Raw genomic sequence first — 20,274 nt, 5'->3', positions numbered from 1 at the left:
GTCTAGGGGTAAAATGATCAGTCTTAAGTGAAGCAGAGTTCAGTTCAGTTCAGTGCAGTTCGAAATAATCGCTGTTGTTGTACCGTGGGGGGGGAGGACGGGGGAAGAGAGAGAGTGAGAGATGCAGTTGGTTTCAGGCAGACCTTCTGATGTCTTCTGATCCCTCTGTGGTCACTGACTGTGACCCCTCCGTTCCGGATACGATCGTTCTTCCGCGGTGAACCCGGCACCCAGGCAAGGGCGGACACACACCCCAGGTTCCCACCGATCGTACCTTTACACCCTGTGAGCCTCTAACCAATTTCCGTGAACCGGTCCTCCAAACTCTTACCAACTTGTGGGGGCACACTGCTCTTTCCAGGGTCTCGTGGCGTGTCGTGCCTTAGCAAACCTGCTCTTTTTATCACCCTGCTGGGGGTATCACCCGTCCATCAAACTTCAAACAGTTCAGGTTCAAAGCAAGCGGTCTGTCAATATCTGAATTGTGTTTCTTTCTTGTTAATCTCTCTTCTCTCTCTTTTTAGCATTTTGAATGTTCCATTGTCTTCCATTATCTGTCTCATTAGCATCATCCGTCATCTCTCTCATTAGCATCATCCGTCCAGTAGCTCTGCTTGGTATCCCCTACCCTTAAAAGGATTTTTACCAGGGTAAAAATTATGGGCGTGAATGCACATTATAAGATACACACTAATATACAGGTAGTCATCAGCTATTTGGCTAATATGGAGAACTTAAAGTTTTAACAGCTTGACAGACAATCAGCAATCACATTGTCAGTTCCTTTTATATGTTTTATCTTAATATCAAATTCCTGTAATACCAGGTTCCAACTTAATAAGCGTTTGCTTTTATCCTTCATTGTGGCTAAAAACACGAATGGATTGTGATCAGTGTAAATTATCAGTGGTTTCCGTGCTGGACAAATATAAACCTCAAAATGTTGTAATGCTAGTATGATGGCCAGTAATTCCTTCTCCACAGTGGAATAATTTCTCTGATGGACATTAAATTTCTTAGAAAAATAAGCCACTGGGTGTTCAATCTCCTCTTTGTCTGTCTGCAACAGCACCGCTCCTGCCGCTTCATCGCTAGCATCTGTTGCTAGGGAGAAGGGTTTTGAAAAGTCAGGCCCATTCAGTACAGGGTGGTGACACAGATTCGCCTTCAGACTCTCGGAGGCTTGTTGACAAAGGTTGTTCCACACAAACTTCGCATTTTTCGGCAAGAGCTTAGTAAAAGGGAGGGTAATATCCGCAAAGTTTTTGCAAAACTTCCGATAGTACCCCAGCATCCCCAAGAACCTTCTCAGGGCTCTCTTGTCCGTTGGGATGGGAACTTCAGAGATAGCCTGCATCGGTGCCAGCTGCCCCTGTCCTACCACATACCCCAGATAAGTGACCATAGCGTGGCCGAACTCACTTTTCGCAAGGTTCGCTGTCAGATTGGCTTCAGACAGCCGTTTAAACAGTTCCTTTACTGCCACAATGTGCTCCTCCCACGTGTCACTCCAGACCACTAAATTGTCAATATACGCTTCTGCGTTCTTTAACCCTTTTTATCGCTGAATTAATCATCCTTTGGAAGGTCCCTGGGGCGTTCTTCATGCCAAAAGGTAAAACATTATACTCGTATAACCCGGATGGAGAGACAAATGCTGAGATTTCTCTAGCCCGGTCAGTTAAAGGAATGCACCAGTACCCTTATAGCAAATCGATCTTTGTGATGTACTTAGCTCTCCCCACTTTATTGATGCAATCGTCTACCCTTGGGATGGGGTAAGCATCAGTTTTTGTGATGGTGTTCACCTTTCTGTAATCTGTACAGAATCGTGTGCTCCCATCGGCTTTCGGGACAACCACACAGGGGGACGCCCATTCCGATTTGGATGGCCTCATAATATCTGTGGCTAGCATGTGTTCAATTTCTTTCTCCACTAGCTTGCCCTTTTCCAAGTTCATCCTATAGGGGTGTTGCTTAATAGGCTGATCTGATGTAACAACAACATCATGTACCGTCCCCTTGCATCACCTCGGGACATCCGGACATACATCTGTGTGCCGGTTAATTAGCTTTATCAGCGGCTCGCTTGTTCAGGGGTTAAGTGAGAGACCTTATCAGCAAAGTTGGCCAAAACAGTAGGGTTCTCCAATCTGGTCGGCACCATATTTATCTTTTCAAGATGGGTTTTCCCCTTATCATTTGGCACCCTAGCCTCATTTATTTTTGTGATAACACCGACTAAATCTGCTTTCTGATCGTGGTAAGCTTTTAACATATTAATATGCATTAACTGTGTCGGCTTATGTCTACAATACTCAATAATATCCTTCCTCGTGTTTGGCCAGTAAAACTCCTTCATAATTCTATCGATTGTTTTCCTCACCCCAAAATGTCCACCAAGGGGTATCTTGTGGGCCAGGTTAAAAACCTTGTCCCTATAAATTTTCGGGACTATCACCTGGTGTACCACCCCCCACTCCTCATCTGCGGGCATGATACTTGGTCTCCACTTCCTCATCAGTACTCCCTCCTTCATATAATAGCCCACTGGTTCCCTTTTTATTTCTGCTTCGGAGAGAGCTGTCTCCGTCAAAACCATCAGCTCCTCGTCTCGTTCCTGTGCCTGTATAAATTCCTTCCTCGCTAATGATAAATCTACCTCAACATCCTCACTTCCTTCCGCTCCACTATGCTCCTTCTTCTCACTTTCTAACCCCTCTTGCTACAAGGCTGGTAAAAACGTCTCAGCTAAATCTACATTCGCTTCGGCAGCCTTTCTGGACATGCGCCGAGTTACTGTGCAAACGGGTTTAACCTGTGAGTCCATGGGGGGGTCCTCAGTCCTGGCAGGCTTGCTCGTCAGCTTTACTGCTGGGTACACATCTCCACCTGCAAGGTCATTACCGAGTTAGACCTCCACGTCTTCCATCGGTAATTCGGGCCTTACCCCTATCGTGACCGGTCCGGAGACCAAGTCACTTTTTAGGCGTATCTGGTGCAAAGGTACTGCTTCAGTCCCTTTCCCAATGCCTTTTATCACACTGACCTCCCCAGTCTCAGTCTTTGCACTAAAGTCTAATACCCTCCTTAAGATCAATGACTGACAAGCCCCAGTCTCTCTCCAGATCCGTACTGGAACTGGGGTGACCCCTCCTTCACTGACACCAATCCGGCTGAAGTAAACTTCTCGTGCCCATCCTGAACTCTATCAGACCTCTTCTCCCCTAGCGGTTTGTTTGCCAGCTCAATACAGCCAGTTGGAGTCATCGTTTTTCCTTTCCCCGTTTCCTTCTTTGGGGCGAAGCACCTGGACGCAAAGTGACCGGCTTTCCCACAATTATAGCATATGACCCCAGGAGACTTCCTACCAAACTGCTCCTGGTCTTCTTTATCCTTCTCACTAGTCCCCGGCTTACTTTCTGACTTTTCCGGCGGACTTTCTCCGCCCTCTCGACTACCCATCTGGTAGCTCTTACTCGGGGTAAACTTTGCTTTGTGTGTTAACGCGTACTCATCCGCTGACTTAGCAGTTGCGGCTAAGGTTTCTGCCTCTTTCTCATCTAGATAGGGCCTCATACCTTCTGGGACACAATCTTTAAATTGCTCAATCAGTATTAGCTGTAGCAGTCTGTCATAATCCCCAGTGACCCCTTTTGAGACGCACCAACGCTCACAATACATCTGCATCTCACGGGCAAACTCTGAATACATGCAGCCCCACTGCTGCCTCACATTCCGGAACCTCTGCCGGTATGCCTCCGGGACCAACTCATAAATCCTGAGTATAGCCTCTTTCACCACATCATACCACTGGGCATCTTCTGCAGACAATGCCGAGTAAGCTTGTTGAGCCTTCCCTTTCAGCACGCTCTGAAGCAAAACAGCCCACTTATCCCTCGGCCAGTCCTGACTTGCAGCGACTTTTTCGAAATGTAGAAAGTACCGATCAACATCGGCCTCCTCAAATGGGGGAACCAACCTAACCTCTTGGGTCGCCCTGAACCCTCCACCTTGGTTCGACATTTGGCCCCTCTCGAGCACTATCCTTAACTTCTCCAGCTCAAACTCCCTTTCCTTCTGCTTCTCTCTCTTCCCGTTCTAGCTGCTTCTCTTCCTGTTCTAATGGCTTTACTTGGAACTCATGCTCGAGCCTTAATTTTTCCATCTGCAGCTGCACTGCCTCCCCACCAGGTTTGCTCATAGACACCACCTCCAGCTCCCCTTGGGGAAACACACCTTTAGATACATAATGCTCAATGATAGCTCTGTGCATCTCCGCTCTCCTCATTGTCGGCTTCCCCTTAAAAAGATTCAACTGCTTTGCAACAGTCGCCAATTCTGATTTCCTGGCATCCTCTAATGCCTCCAAGCTTGGTACCTTTAGAAATTCCTCAATCTCCATTTCTGCTGTTTGCCCTTTTTTTTCTTTTGGGAATTTAACCCAATTAATTTACCCAGTCCCAATTTTGGCGTTCAAAATCCCGACTGTACCCCGTAACTGGGTTGCCAAACCAGCAGAAATGGAATGCTTGTTGGAGTCTGTGATTACTAGGAACTAAATAAAGTTTTATTAAAGAAATAATATAGTGCACTAATCGCAAGGATATAAATGTAACAGGTTAGCAATGATAATACACACATATACACAGAAATGGGTATAGGAATCAACCAAGCTCTATCGCAGTCTAGGGGTAAAACGATCAGTCTTATGTGAAGCAAGTTCAGTTCAGTTTAGTGCAGTTCGAAGTAATTGCTGTTGTTGTACCGTTGGGGGGGGGGCGGGGAGAGAGAGTGAGAGATGCAGTTGGTTTCGTGCAGACCTTTTGATGTCTTCTGATCCCACTGTGGTCATCGACTGTGACCCCTCTGTTCCGGATACGTTCGTTCTTCCGCGGTGAACCCGGCACCCAGGCAAGGGTGGACACACACCCCAGGTTCCCACCGATCGTACCTTTACACCTTGTGAGCCTCTGACCAATTCCCGTGAACCGGTCCTCCAAACTCCCACCAACTTGTGAGGGCACACTGCTCTTTCCAGGGTCTCGTGGCGTGTCATGCCTTATTTCCCCCCCCCCCCACCCCCCGTCTTTCTCCCCGGACCTCCTGTCCCATGATCCTCTCATATCCCCTTTGCCAATCACCTGTCCAGCTCTCGGCTCCATCCCTCCCCCTCCCGTCTTCTATTATTTTGGATCTCCCCCTCCCCCTCCCACTTTCAAATCTCTTACTAACTCTTCCTTCAGTTAGTCCTGTCGAAGGGTCTCGACCTGAAACGTCGACTGTACCTCTTCCTAGAGATGCTGCCTGGCCTGCTGCGTTCACCAGCAACTTTGATGTATGTTGCTTTTTATCCCCCTGCTGGGGTATCACCTGGCCATCAAACTTCAAACAGTTCAGGTTCAAAGCAAACGGTCTGTCAATATCTGAATTGTGTTTCTTTCTCGTTAATCTCTCTTCTCTCTCTTATTAGCATTTTGAATGTTTCTTCATTGTCTTCCGTTATCTCTCTCATTAGCATCATCTGTCCGGTAGCTCTGCTTGGCGTCACACATGACAATATACCCACAGACTTGGCCTCCACTGCAGTCTGTGGCAGAGCATTCCACAGCTTCATCAATTTCTAGCTAAAAAAAATTCTTCCTTACCTAGAAGGTCGCCCCTCAACTGTGAGGCTGTGCCATAGGAAACATCCTCTCCACAATCCACCCTACCTAGTCCTTTCAACAATCGGTAGGTTTCAATAAGATCCCAATGCATTCTTCTAAATTCCGGTGAGTAAAGGCCCAAAGCTGCCAGACACCCTTCATATGTTAACCCTGTCATTCCTGGAGTAATCCTCGTGAACTTCCTCTGGACCCTCTCCAATGACAACACATCGGTTTTAAGATATGGGGCCCAAAACTGTTGACAATACTTGAAGTACGGCCCGACTAGTGCCTTATAAAGTCTCAGCATTATCTTCTTGCTTTTGTATTCTATTCCTCTTGAAATAAATGCCACATTGCATTTACTTTCTTTACCGCAGACTTGATCTGTAAGTTAACCTTATGGGAACTTTGCACGAGGATTCCTAAGTCCCTTTGCACTCCCTGATGTTTGAACCTTCTCCCCATTTAGATAATAGGCTGCACTATTGTTCCTTTTACCAAAATGCATTATCATACATTTCCCAACACTGTATTCCATCTGCCATTTCTTTGCCCATTCTTCCAATTTGTCTAAGTCCTTCTGCAATCGTATTGCTTCCTCAGCAGTACCTACCCCTCCATTTATCTTTGTATCATCCTCAAACTTTTCCACAAAGCCATCAATTCCATTATCCAAACCATTGACAAACAATGTGAAAAGTAGCGATGCCAATACTGACAACTGAGGAGCACCACTAGTTACTGGCAGCCAACCAGAAAAGATCCCTTTTGTTTCCACTGGCTGCCTCCTGCCTGTCAGCCATTCCTCTGTCCATGCCAGTATCTTTCTTGTTATGCCATGGGATTTTATCTTGTTAAACAGCCTAGTGTGGCACCATATCAAATGCCTTCTGAAAATTCAAACAAATGACATCCATTACCTGTCCTTTGTCAACCCTGCTTGTTACTTCCTCAAAGATCTCTTAACAGATTTGTCAGGCATGGTTTCCCTTTATAGAAACCATGCTGACTTAGTTTGTCATTGGTCTCCAAATACCTCAAAACATCATCCTTAATGATAGACTCCAACACTTTCCCAACCACTGAGGTTAGGCTAACTGGATTATAATTTATTTTGTTTTGCCTTCCTCTCTTCTTAAAGAGTGGGGTGACCTTTGCAATCTTCTAGTCCTCTGGGACCATGCAAGAAAAGTGATTCTTGAAAGATCATGACCAATGCATCCGTTATCTCTTCAGCAACCCCTCTCAGGACTCTGGAATGTAGTCCATCTGGTCCAGGTGACATCGACCTTAAGGCCTTTGAGTTTGCCTAACACCTTTTCCTTTGTAATAGCAATGGCACTCACTCCTGCTCCCTGACACTCATGGAACTCTTGCACACTGCTAGTGTCTTCCACAGTGAAGACAGATGTAAAGTACCCATTAGGTTCATGTGCCATTCCTTTGTTTCCCATTACTACCTCACCAGCATCATTTTCCAGTGGTTCAAAATCAACTCTCACCTCCCTTTTACTCTTTATGTAACTGAAAAAACTTTTGGCATCATGCTTTAAATTATTGGCTAGTTTACCCTCACATTTCATCTTTTCCCTTTGTTACGTACCCCGTAACTGGGTTGCCAAACCAGCAGAAATGGATCACTCAGTTGGAGTCTGGATTACTAGAACTAAGAAAGTTTTATTAAAGAAACAAGCAACACAGTAATCGAAAGGATAATAAATGCAACAGTTCAGCAATGATAAACACACATGTGCACAGAATTAAGATAACAGCATCAATCAAACTCTATCGTTGTCTAGGGGTAAATGACCAAATTTCAAAGTGACTCAAAGTTCAGTCCAGTTTAGTAGTTCAGTTCGCAGTAATCGTTGCCATGGCGATGGACAACGTGGGGGGAGAGAGAGAGAGAGGGAACAGGAACAACTGATCATTCAGACACGGCTTCACTCACAGACCGGCGAGATGGCTCACAAGCAGCTTTTGGGCGGGTCCTTGGTGATGTCACCTGAGGTCACCGACTGTGACCCCTCCTCCAGATGCGGTCGATCCTCTGCAGTGAACCCGGCACCCAGGCAAGGGCGGACACACACCGGGTTCCCGCTGATCGTACCTTTCCACCCTGGCCGTTGTCTGGTACTTCCCACCGACTCATGAGAAGCGTACCGCTTCCAGGGTCTCGTTACCTCGGGTGGCGTGTGTGTCTGCCTTAGCGAACCTGTCCCTTTTTATCCCCCTGCTGGGGCATCGCCTGTCCATCACTTCAAACAGTTCAAGGTTCAAAGGGGGGAGCCGCTCCAGACAGCTCTCTCTCCCCCGTTCCTTCATTACACATCTCCAGACGCTGCTCCATTGTTCCTTATCTCTCCTTCCCCTGAGGGCAGGTGGCAGACCACTTGCTGATGTCACTGATGCTAACCTAGGCCAGCAAACATCTTAATTTTATGTGTATTCTCGTCACACCTTCTAAAGGGTTTTTTACTTGCCTTTTGTTTGATTTTAAAAACTTCCCAATCATCCAACTTCCCACTCACTTTTGCTACCTTTCATGCCCTTTCCTTGGCTTTTATGCAGACTTAACTTCCTTTCTCAGCCACAGTTACCTACCTCTGCCATTTGAGACAACTTCTTCTATGGGACATATCTATCCTTAGCTTTGTGAACTATTTCTAGAAACTTCAGCCCTATCTGTTCTGCCATCATCCCTGCCAGTATCCTCCTCCAATCCACCGGGGCAAGCTCCCCTCTCATGCCTCTGTAATTCCCTTTATTCCATTGTGATGCCCATATATGTGACTTGTGCTTCTCCCTCTCAAATTGTAGTCTGAATTCAATGATATTATGATCACTTCCTCCTAAAGCTTCCTTTGCATTAAGCTCCCTAATAAGATCTGAGTTGTTACACAACACCCAATCTAAGACTGCCTTTCCCCAGTCTCAAGCACAAGCTGCTCTTACATGCCATCTTGTAGGCATTCAACAAATTCCCTCTCTTGCAATCGGACACCAATCTGATTTTCCCAATCCCCTTGCATACTAAAGTCCTCCATTACAATTGTATCATTATTTTAAAAAAGTCAAAAATGGATGGTGTTATGTTTCATTTTGTGTGTGTCTTTGTATAAATATATTCAATTGTGTAATAGCGAAAAGTGTGTTTGAATTTCTGAATTTTTGAATTCTCTGATCACATACATTTTCAAGATTTGACGTAATTTTTGATATTCTGGATTTGTGTCATGAGTTTGGCTATTGTACCCATTTTTTCAGTTATCTGTTTAGCAATAGCAAAATGTATCTTTCAAGAGTAATTTCACAATAGAAATGAAAATATATTTTGTTATTAATTATCTTCTCTTGTTTCAGTACGCAAGGAACTGCAAAATATTGTTGGTGCATCCAAAAACTGGAGGTACATCTCAGTTATTTTGGGGGGGGGGGTTGGTGCTTGTCAAGTGGATATTGGATTATCATGTGTGATGTTGGCATCACTGAATCATGGCTGAAAGAAGATTATAGATGGGAGCTTAATGTCCAAGGATACACATTGTATCAAAAGGACAGGCAGGTAGGCAGAGGAGGATGTGTAGTTCTGTTGGTTAAAAAAACATCAAATTAAATCATTAGAGGTGATGTAGGGTTGGAAGGTGTTGAATCATTGTGGGTAGAGCTAAGGATCTGCAAGGGTAAAAAGACCCTGATGAGAGTTGTATACAGACCCCCAAGCAGTAGAAAGAATGTGGACTACAAATTACAACAGGAAATAGAAAATGTTGCAGTAGTCATGGATGATTTCAGTATGCAGGAGATTGGGAAAATCAGGTTGATGCTGGATCCCAAGAGGAGAAATTTCTAGGATGTCGATGAGATAGCTTTTTAGAGCAGCTTGTGGTTGAGCCCACTAGGGGAATCAACTATTCTGGATTGGGTATTGTGCAATGAACCGGAATTGATTAAGGTAAAAGAACCCTTTGGGGAAAATGATCATAATGTGATTGAATTTACCCTGAAATTTGTGAAGGAGAAGCTAAAGTCAGAAGTATCTGTTTACAGTGGAGTAAAGGGAACTACAGAGGCATGAGAGAGGAGTTGACCAAAATTGATTGGAAAAGACCACTGGCAGGGATGACGGCAGAGCAGTAATGACTGGAATTTCTGGAAGCAGTTTGGAAAGCACAGGGTATATACATCCCAAAGAGGAGGAATTATTCTAAAGGAAAGATGACACAACCATGACTAACAAGGGAAGTCAAAGCCAGCATAAAAGCAAAGAGAGGGCATGAAATAGAGCGAATTTGTTTTATTTTTTATTTAGAGATACAGCACAGTAGCAGGCCCTTCTGGCCCAATGAGACCGTGCAGCCCAATCATACCCATCTGGCCAACAACCCTACTAACTCGTAGGCATTTGAAATGTGAGAGGAAATTGGAGCACCCAGCGGAAGCCCACACAGTCAGAGGGAGAGCAGACAAATTACCTACAGACAGCGGGGAAATTGAACCCAGGTCGCTGACGATGTGATAGCATTACACTAAAGCTACCTTGCCGCCTCATAATTGGCTTGCAAATTTTTCATGCTGCTCTCCAGGGGAAAGTCAGTTCAGAACTGAACGTGCCAATGAGGGACATCTTCAAAGTAATCTGTGAAGTGTGCACTTTTTCTGAAAAGCCAACCAAACACATGACCTGTCTGTCCCTCCTCACTTCCCCAGTGAAACTTCTGAGACCCGATCTAAGAAACTAGATCATTTCTGGCTGCCAGCCATTGGCAGTTTATTTAATGGGCTTGTTATGTTTGATCAAGTCATACTTCAGCTGAAAACTAAACGCAAACCAGTATTAACTTTTTGCCTGTGGATGAACAAGCAACTGTTCCTAGCAGGACCTCATTCGAATTGTCAACTATCTGTATTGGGGAAGCAGATGTTAATGTACTTTGGGTTCAAGTGGGTGCAACTTTTTTCAACTCCTCACTTCTACTCAGGAGGATTTTTATCGATTTTTTTTTGTGGAATGAATACCACTGCCAGCATTGACTGTCCATCAGTAGTTATTCAAGTAACTACCTTCTTGAACGGTTGCATCCTCCTGGTGAATGTTCTTTCAGAGATTCATCCTATTGCTCCTGGATTCATCCTTTGTTTATGAACTGGATGTACACAGACACTTTCTAGGTGCTGACATCGGGAAAGAGCTACAAGAGAATCAAGTCCCATACCACTAGGATCAGGAACAAATACCCTTCAACCATCAGGCTCCTGAACCAGCATGGACCTCACCCACCAAAATTTAGTGGGAAGTTAGTGGATTGGGAAACTTGTAAAAACCAACAGAAGGGAACCAAATAAATCATTAAGAAGGTGAAGATTGAATACGAAAGTAAGCTAGCCAATAATATTAAAGAGATACTCAAAGGTTCTTCAAATACATAAAGTATAAAAGAGAGGCGAGAGTACATATCGGACAGGTGGAGAACAATGCTGGAGAGATAGTAATGGGGACAAAAAAATGGCAGATGAACTGATTAAATATTTTGCATCAGTCTTCACTGTGGAAGACACTAGCAGTATGGTGGAAGTTCCAGAGTGTCAGGGGTCAGAAGTGTGTGAAATTGCCACTACTGGGGAGAAGGTTCTTAGGAAACTAAAATGGTCTGAAGGTGACCTGGACCAGTTGGTGTACACCCCAGGTTTCTGAAAGAGGTGGCTGAAGAGGTTGTGGAGGCGTTAGTACTTATCTTTGAAGAATCACTAGATTCTGGAATGGTTCCAGAAGAGTGGACAATTGCAAATATCACTCCACCCTTCAACAAGGGAGAGAGGCATAAGAAAGGAAACTATAGGCCAGTTAGTCTGACTTCAGTGTTGGTAAGATAATGGAGTCAATTGTTAAGGATATGGTTTTGGGGCACTTGAAAGCACGTGATAAAGTAGGCTGCAAAGAGCATGGCTTACTCAAGGGAAAATCTTGCCTGACAATTCTGTTGGAATTCTTTGAAGAAATAACATTTAGGTTCGACAAAGGATAATTGGTTGATATTGTGTATGTGGATTTTCAGAAGGCCTTTGACAAAATGCCATACATCGCTTAACAAGTTACAAGCCCGTGGTATTACAGGGAAGCTACTAACATGGATAAAGCAATAGCTGATTGGCAGGAGGCAAAGAGCGGGAATAAAGTGTTGGCTGCTGTTAACTAGTGGTGTTCCATAGTGGTCTGTATTGGGACTGATTCTTTTTACGTTACATGTCAGTGACTTTGACAGATTTGATATCTTTGTTGTAGAGTTTGCAGACAATACAAAGATAGGTGGAGGGGCTTTTGAGCAAGTAGAGAGGCTGTGGAAAGACACAATAGGAGAATGGACAGAAGTGGCAGATGGAGTACAGTGTCAGGAAGTGTAAGGTCATGCACTTTGGCAGAAGAAGTAAAGGGGTAGACTATTTTCTAAACGGAGAGAAAATTCAAAAATCTGTTGCGCAAAGGGACTTAGGAAATCCTGCACAAGGACTCATAAAGGTTAATTTGCAGGTCGAGTCTGTGGTGAGGAGGGCAAAAGCGATGATAGCATTAATTTTAAGAGGACTAGAATATGAAGGCAAGGATGTAATGTTGAGGCTTTATAAAGCACTGGTTAGGCTTCACTTAGAGCATTGTGAGCAGTTTTGGGTCCCTTATCTTTGAAATACTTGTCATATGAAGACCGTTTGATGGCTCTGGGCCTGTATTCACTAGAATTCAGAAGAATGAGGGGTGATCTCATTGAAACCTATCAAATGGTGAAAGGCTTTGATAAGACTGCATATGGAGAGGATTTTTCCTGTGGTGGGAGAGTCTTGGACCAGAGGATACAGCCTCAAAATAGAGGGACATCCTTTTATAACAAATGAAAAGGACTTCCTTTAGCCAGAGAGTGGTGAATTTGTGGAATTTGTTGCCTTAGGCAACTGCAAAGCCAAGTCTTTATGGCAAAGGTTGATAGATTCTTGATTGGTCAGGAAATGAAGAGATACAGGGAGAGAGTGGAGTGAGATTGGAGTTTAGAGGAAAATTGCATCAGCCATGATGATATAGGTGATGGGCCAAATGGCACATTTCTGCTCCTTTATTTTATCGTCCTTGTGTCATTCTTCATTTTTTAAAAATTGGAGGTGAAGAAGTGATCAGGATTATAATTCAGTTTGCAGTTTTGAAAATTTGGTGGGTAATACTTAAAAGGGCAGAAATGAAAGGCAGTACAGCTTGAATAGTTCCTTTTCTTTATCCCTGAAATTTGCCTCAGAACTCTAAGTCTCCAGTTCCATCTTGCTTGTTGCTTGTGCTGCCATCCCCCTCTTAGAAGCCACCCATATTTATTTAACCCCACTGCCTGCCTTGTCTCTTTTTTCCACCCTTCTGGGACTTCATCCTCACCTCCCTATCATATCTCAACAGCTATGCTTCTTCCACCCTCCCTTGACTCATTTGAATTATTTTTCTTTGCATTTACTGGTGGAAAACGGTCTAGTTCTGGTTGTCACAATAGAGGAAGGAGTGGGAGCTTCTGGAGAGGGTGAAAGAAAGGTATGCCAGGATATTGTAAGGAGAATTGGATAAGCTTGGACTCTTCTCTGGAGCAGTGGTGGCTAAGGAGCAACCTGACAGAAGTGTATATAATATGAGAGGTATAGGCAGGGTAGATGGTCTTTTTCCCAGGCTGGAAATGTCAAATTAGAGGCAATATTAAGGTAAGAAGTGGAAAATTTAAAGGAGATGTGCATGGCAAGTTTCACTTTTGTTTTTACACAGAGGATAGTAGGTGCCTGGAATGAGTGCAATATTTAAGGGGTATTTAGGCATGCAACTGAACAGGCAGGGAGTCAAAGGATATGGGCTGTGTTCAGGCAGATGGGATTCGATAGGTTGACATCATGGTCCGCCAGACTTAGTGGGCTAGAGGATCGGTTCATGTGCTTTTCTGTGTTCTATGATGTCTGGATTCTTGCGCTGTTCTTGCAGCTACATTACCCTGTTTACAGTTCACGGTTCTACTTTTCTCTTCCAGTGATCATCTCAAGTCAGCAAAGGAAAGAGCTTCATTAAATTCTTTACTAGTTGAAAGCCAGGACAGCTTACCATGTCGCCGCATGAAGGACAGTTATCTGGAGACTTACCTACCATTGGGAAGCCGTCCTGTCTTAAGAGAACAGTACTTAAATGTACATAACTTAGTAAGGTACAGCAATCCACTAATAATACCTTTACTTTATATTTGCCTTTCAATACTGAGATCAAACTTGACAAATTACATAGTTAATTTTTCCTCAATAGATTTGGCAGGATCCTTGAGGACCTTGATTCATTTGGAGGTAAAGCTCAGACTTTTGATAACTTTATAAGATCAAGCTTTGTTTTGCTTGACCAAGTGGTGAACTGAAAAGATTTGAGTGAAATGTCTATAAGTGTGGTGAAGTTGATGGGGCAGGACAAGTAGATCAAGTTTACCAGTGATGTGCATTCAAGTAGAGGCATTACGTATGTTGAACTATCTGGAGGCAAAATGGCAAGGTCCTTGCATAATGTAAATCTAAAACATGCTTCAGTCATAAAACCGCTGGATAAAGTAATTAACAGTTAGCTAAGAACCTCCCTTCCCCAGCCACCCAAAGCTTTGAGAGATGCAAAGGGTATAGAATATTTAATGTCACTGCCATTCAGAAATGGTTAAAAATATTCAAAGAACTTTAGAAATAAATAAAACAATTATAAATTTGTTTTAATTAAAAGAAGTCACTTGGACACTTGAAAACTCAAAACCAACCCCTCAGAGCAATGTAAATGAAGTCGTACTTTCTGACCCCAACAGATGAAAAGATAGCATTGCTGCTGATTGTTGGATTGCTGCTAGACTCCATGAGGAACCTGATATTAGAGTGCAGTTGGAAAATCATCATCAGAGCTTGAATGAACAATATGCAGTATCTCATTGGTCATGAATTTGCTTGGAAATACAGAGCATGAAACTGATGGCATTTTCAAGCAAGTACTGAGATGTATAATGAAGATAACATAGATCGAAGTAAATTTATTATCAAAGTACGCATATATCTCCAAATACTACCTTGAGATTCATTTTCTTTCAGGCATTTATGATAGAATGGAGAAATACAACAGAATCAATGTAAAATTACTTATGGAGACTGACAAATAACCAAAGTCAGACTGTGCAGAGTAAAATTAAAGTAAATGAATACTACTGAAAACGTGTTGTAGAGTCCTTGAAAGTGAACCCATAGATTATTGAATCAGTTCAGAGTTGAGGTGAGAGAAGTTGTCACACTGGTTCGGGAGTCTGATGGTTGTAGTGTACTAATGATTCCTGAACCTGGTGATGTGGGACTTGAGGCTCCATGTTGGCAGCAGCTAGAAGAGAGCATGGCCTGCATGGTTGGGGTCCTTGATCATAGACCTGCCTTTTTGTGGCAGTACACTTTGTAGATGTGCTCAATGGACTGGGCTATGTTCACCACTTTTTGTTGGCTTTTCTGTTACTGGGCGTTGGCATTTTCATAGCAGATCATGGTACAACCAATCAGGATACTCTGCACTGTGCATCTATAGAAGTTTGTTAAAGTTTTAGAATGCATGCTGAATCTGCACAAACTTCTAAGAGAGTTGGCGAACAGTCAGCAAATGTAACTATGGCATTGGAGCTAAACTTAGCCACTCAGTCATAAAGATTGTGACATAATCTTTAATCATAAAGCGATGGGGGGGGGGGGAACTGTGCTGAACTGTACATGAATTTCTGTCTTCATACGCCACAGTGCTATTATAAGCTTGCTTTCCTGTCCATTGTAGTCATTTTTAAAATTCTTAAGCTTAGAAGTGGACTGAGCAATGTGTTAGGGGATGCTAATCTGGAATAAGCACCACAATTTGGTCATTATAGACATGTAAAGGTGTCAATTCTGGGATGAACCAATGGCTGAGTAATGACAGTCTGGGATTGTCATGGAAGGAGAGAAACAATGAAGGAAGTTTTGTGATCCGAGGGGAGAATTGAGTAGAAAAGAGCAAACAATATTTTGAAGGTTAGCCTTGATCACTTGGTCCTGTTAATTGGTTTATTATCGTCACATGCGGAGCAGACTCGATGGGCCAAATGGCCTAATTCTGCTCCTATATCTTATGATCTTTGATAATGAGATGTAGCAAAAAGCTTTTTGTTTGCACGCTGTCCAGACAGATCATTCCATAAGTAGTAGTACAGAAGGGAAAAATACTGATAGTTGAATTTTTGAGAGGGGGAGAAGAGCTACGGTTAAATGTGTTATTTGTTGGAGAGCTATCAGATTGTATCCTGTTAGAGAATATACAGTGGTGCTAGAAAGTTTGTGAACCCTGTAGAATTTTCTAGATTTCTGCATAAATATGACCTAAAATGTGATCAGATCTTCACGTCAGTCCTAAATCTAAATAAAGAGAACTCAATTAAATAAATAACAGAAAAACATCGGCCTGAAAGGGTCCTGACGAAGGGTCTCGGCCTGAAATGTCGACTGTACCTCTTCCTAGAGATGTTGACTGGCCTGCTGCGTTCACCAGCAACTTTGATGTGTGTTGCTTGAAAACATTATACTTGTTTATTTATTTATTGAGAAAAATTATAGAATATTGCATGTATTTGTTGGAAAAAGTATGTGAACCTTTGCTTTCAGTAGTATGACCCTGTTGTACAGCAATCACTTCAACCAAACATTTCCAGTAACCATTGATAGACCTGTGCATCAGCTTGGAGGAATTTTAGGCCATTTCTCCTTACAAAACTACTTTAACTCTGGGATGTAGGTTGGCTTCCTTGCATGAACTGCTTGCTTCTGGTCCTTCCACAACTTTTCTATAGGATTAAGGTTAGGGCTTTGACTTGGCAATTTCAAAACACTGATTTTCTTCTTTTTAAACCATTCTGTTGCTGATTTACTCTTGTCTTTCGGATCATTGTCTTGTTGCATCATCCAACTTCTATTAAGCTTCAGGTGATGGACTGCTATCCTGACATTTGTCTGTAAAATATCTTGATACCATTTTGAATTCATTGTTCCTCAATGATTGCAACTGTGTAGGCCCTGAGGCAGCAAAGCAGCTCCAAACCATGATGCTGCTTCCACCATGCTTCACAGTGGGATGAGGTTTTAGTGTTGATGTGCAGTGTCCTTTTCCCTCCAAACATCACAGTGTGCATTCCTGCCAAAAAGTTCAACTTTTGTCTCGTCTGTGCACAGAACATTGTCCCAGAAGTGTTGTGGAACATCCAGGTGGTCTTTTGCAAACTTGAGACATGCAGAAATGTTTTTTTTTGGAGACCAACAGTTTTCAATGCTTTGCCCTTCAATGAGCACCAGTCTTGTTCAGTGCTTTTTTTCAGAGATTTTAGCAAGTTCTAGAAATTTTTGCAGGTCTTTTGCTGTTCCTCTTGGTTTCTTTTTCACCTCCTTCACCATTGCACATTGTGTTCTTGGTGTGATCTTTGCAGGATACCCATTTCTAGGGAGAGTTGCAACAGTACTGAATTTCCTCCAGTTGTAGGCCGTTTCTCTTGCTGTGGGCTGATGAACACTTGGGATTTTTGAAATGCTTTTGTAGCCTTGTCCAGCTTCACGCATCTCTACAATTCTTCTAAAATTCTCTGGAAGTTGTTTTGATCAAGGCATGGTGCATGTAAACAGATCTTTCTTGAGAGGAGCAGGCTCTGTCAGTAACCTGACTTTGTGTGTCTTTTTTATAAGGCAGGACACCTCTACAACCCACACCTCCAATCTCATCTCATTGTTTGGAACACCTGACTCCAAAAAGCTTTTGTAGAGGGCATTAGTCACATACTTTTTCCAACAAAAACATGTAATATTGGATCATTTTTCTCAATAAATAAATAAATAAATATAATGTTTTAATTGGGTTCTCTTTATCTAGTTTTTGGACTTGCGTGAAGATCTGATCACGTTTTAGGTCATATATATGCAGAAACAGAGAAAATTCTACAGGGCTCACTGACATTCTAACACCAGTACATTAACACACAGGTACAATGACCAATGTGCAGCAGCATCACAGAGACATAACCTCATATAAACAGCATTCACAAAACACAACTTAAACACAATTTTTATAAGAAGGTGGACAATTAGAACAAAAATACATGAATTTTAGTGCAAAGGGTTCAAAGTGCTCCTAGTGTTATTACACTGAGGTAGTGATTTAGGGTTATGCCGGTTGGTTGAGGAACTGAATAGTGAAGTGAAGTAGCTATTCTTGAACCTGGTGGTGTGGACTTCAGGCTTCTGCACTTCCTACCTGGTAGCTGGGAGAAGCTAACACAGACCAGATGGTGGGGATCTTTGAAGATAAATCTTGCCTTCTTGAGGCAGTGCCTCCTGTTGATACAACCAATAGTGAACAGGGGCATACCTCTGACATATTGGAACGAGTCTACTGCTCCCTGCAGGTTGTAGTTTGGAAGATGGGAAACCTGGGAGAATGGATTCAGATGAAGTGTGGATATGGGATGAGAAAACACATTGGAGGTGGGGCGGAGCTGGGTCTTTGAAGGAAGTGTGAAAGATAAAAAAGAAGGCTGCAGAAGATCAATTGCAAATGATAAAAAACCAAGTCCTGTTATGAACTATCATATCAGTTTAGCTTGATATAACTAATTATTGAAAAGTCATCAGTTTGGTGTAAATAACTTATTCTTCCTTGTTTTGCAGTTTTAATTAGTTATACTCATGTCAAAACCGATTCTCCACGAAGCCCTTTTTCAATTGTGACGGCACTTGTTGATGAAATAGGTATATTTACATTTTTCTCAATGTGCAAGTCATCTGGGGTACACAATAATCTTTTTATCCCAGAACACTTTCTGCAGTATGTATTGTGAATGGCATTCATTTCTCAACTTTGTAAATCAATAATCAAAATGCAATGTGAAAAGTATTCATTGTAGTGTTACAGTATCCTGCCTTGTTTTACATTTTTTGCAAGAGTTTGATTAATGGTTTTAGTCCAATTGAAGAACTATGCTGGGATTCTGACCTTGTATTATAAATTTCCAACAGGAGTTAAAAATTTTAAGGTTCCACCTCAGTACATCTCCAAGTACCTGGCAGCAAATGAAGTACCTTGAGGTGTTGTACTTCTGTGATGTGAGAAAAGATGCAGACAAGCTTTCATGGACAGCAGTTTGGTGATAGTGATCAAATATTCTACCTTAGTGTTGTTGATTGAAGGATAAACAGTGACTAAGATGCCAAGGATGATTGTTCTTCAGTTTGTTGCATTCATTTGAGAGTAGAACTGTCTCAGTTTAATGTACCATTTCAAAAATAGCACCTCCAGCAGATAAGGTATAAATTATATTGTAATGAAGTCTCTGGAGTGGAACCAGAGGTGACACTTAAATCTAAAGCCAACTGCTAGTCTACCTTGTCAGAAAAGGAAGTTCTGTAACTCAAGTATCCAGTTTATATTGGTGAGCTCTGAGTAATTCCAGTCCTTATGTCACCTTGAAAAGGCAACTGCAGGCTATTAATCAAGCAAGCTATTAACCAAAACAAACTGCGGGCATATTCTTCAACAAAAGCAACAGAATTTGTTCACTAACAGATATTGGGTGGCACTTAAGTTTTTAAGCCATTATTTACAAGAGTCCAAGAATCATGTCTTACTTCTCCAGCATCCTTAGACTTTATCAAGTCACGCAAGTACCTTGACTGCAAGTACGGGTCACAGGTGGGATAGATAGCCTGAATCCCCAAAACCTTTTCACTATCAACAAGGCACAGGCTGGAGGAGGAGGATAAAACATTCTCCACTTGCCTTTGCGAGTGGAATTGTAATGTTATTCAAGACAAAAATCCAACGTGATCTGCACTCATCTCAGTACTGAACTGTCAGTAGTCCATGACTGTAGGGTTCTCCATCTGTAAATACCTTTCAGGTACTTGTCCAGACCAATCTTCAACAGCATTTCTACCACTAAGGGCACCAGCAATAGATGGAATTGAATTGAATGATCTTTATTGTCATTATACATAGGTACAATGAAACATTGTTTGGCTTCCTCTCAGGCAATTAAATAAAGTGGTAGATAAAAACAAGACAGTAATAGAAAAACAGTATTAAATAGATAAGTAGCAGGAAATAAGTTTCAGCAGCACCAGAATATCACAGTAATGCACAAAGTGCCATTAGTGCAAGTATTTGAGTCCTTGTGTGAGCTCACAGTTTCAGTCATTGTTCTGTGGGAGTGGTGTGATGGAGCCCACAGCTCTGGGATAGAAGCATGGAAACCAGCAGATTTCCCCAACATCACACATCATCCTGACTTGGAAATACATTACTGCTGCTTCATGGTCGCTGAATTTGAATCCTGAAGTTCCATTTACAACAGTGCTTTGAGGGTACTTTTTATCAGAAAGAGCGCTATTGATCAAGAAGATGGTTAACCACACTTTCTCAAGGAAAATTTATGTAGTCTCACTGTGACACCATCACTCATGTTCTGATTGAGGGTAAATTTTCAGTGAAGTGTTGCTGTAATTACAAATCTCTATGCAATATATGATGTAATAAACCTCAAAGCAATTC

The 20,274-nt window shown here is 42.5% G+C and overlaps 1 protein-coding gene across 3 annotated transcripts in view; it reads left to right on the top strand.

The window, feature by feature from the left end:
* Nucleotides 1-20,274, top strand: part of LOC134348193 (acyl-coenzyme A thioesterase 9, mitochondrial-like) — an 87,358-nt gene that overhangs the window by 14,662 nt on the left and 52,422 nt on the right. For 2 of the 3 annotated variants that reach the window (XM_063051195.1, XM_063051197.1), the window contains 4 exons: nt 9,015-9,060; nt 13,694-13,864; nt 13,960-13,997; nt 18,396-18,476. In XM_063051195.1, coding sequence (XP_062907265.1) covers nt 9,015-9,060; nt 13,694-13,864; nt 13,960-13,997; nt 18,396-18,476 — 336 coding nt within the window. The remainder of the gene's footprint in view (nt 1-9,014; nt 9,061-13,693; nt 13,865-13,959; nt 13,998-18,395; nt 18,477-20,274) is intronic. The other variant, XM_063051196.1, reaches the window with a different exon arrangement.

Source organism: Mobula hypostoma, chromosome 6 (assembly GCF_963921235.1).
Source record: "Mobula hypostoma chromosome 6, sMobHyp1.1, whole genome shotgun sequence".
Lineage (NCBI taxonomy): Eukaryota > Metazoa > Chordata > Chondrichthyes > Myliobatiformes > Myliobatidae > Mobula > Mobula hypostoma.
Note: the sequence above shows the minus strand (reverse complement) of the source record. Positions and strands in the feature narration are given on the sequence as shown.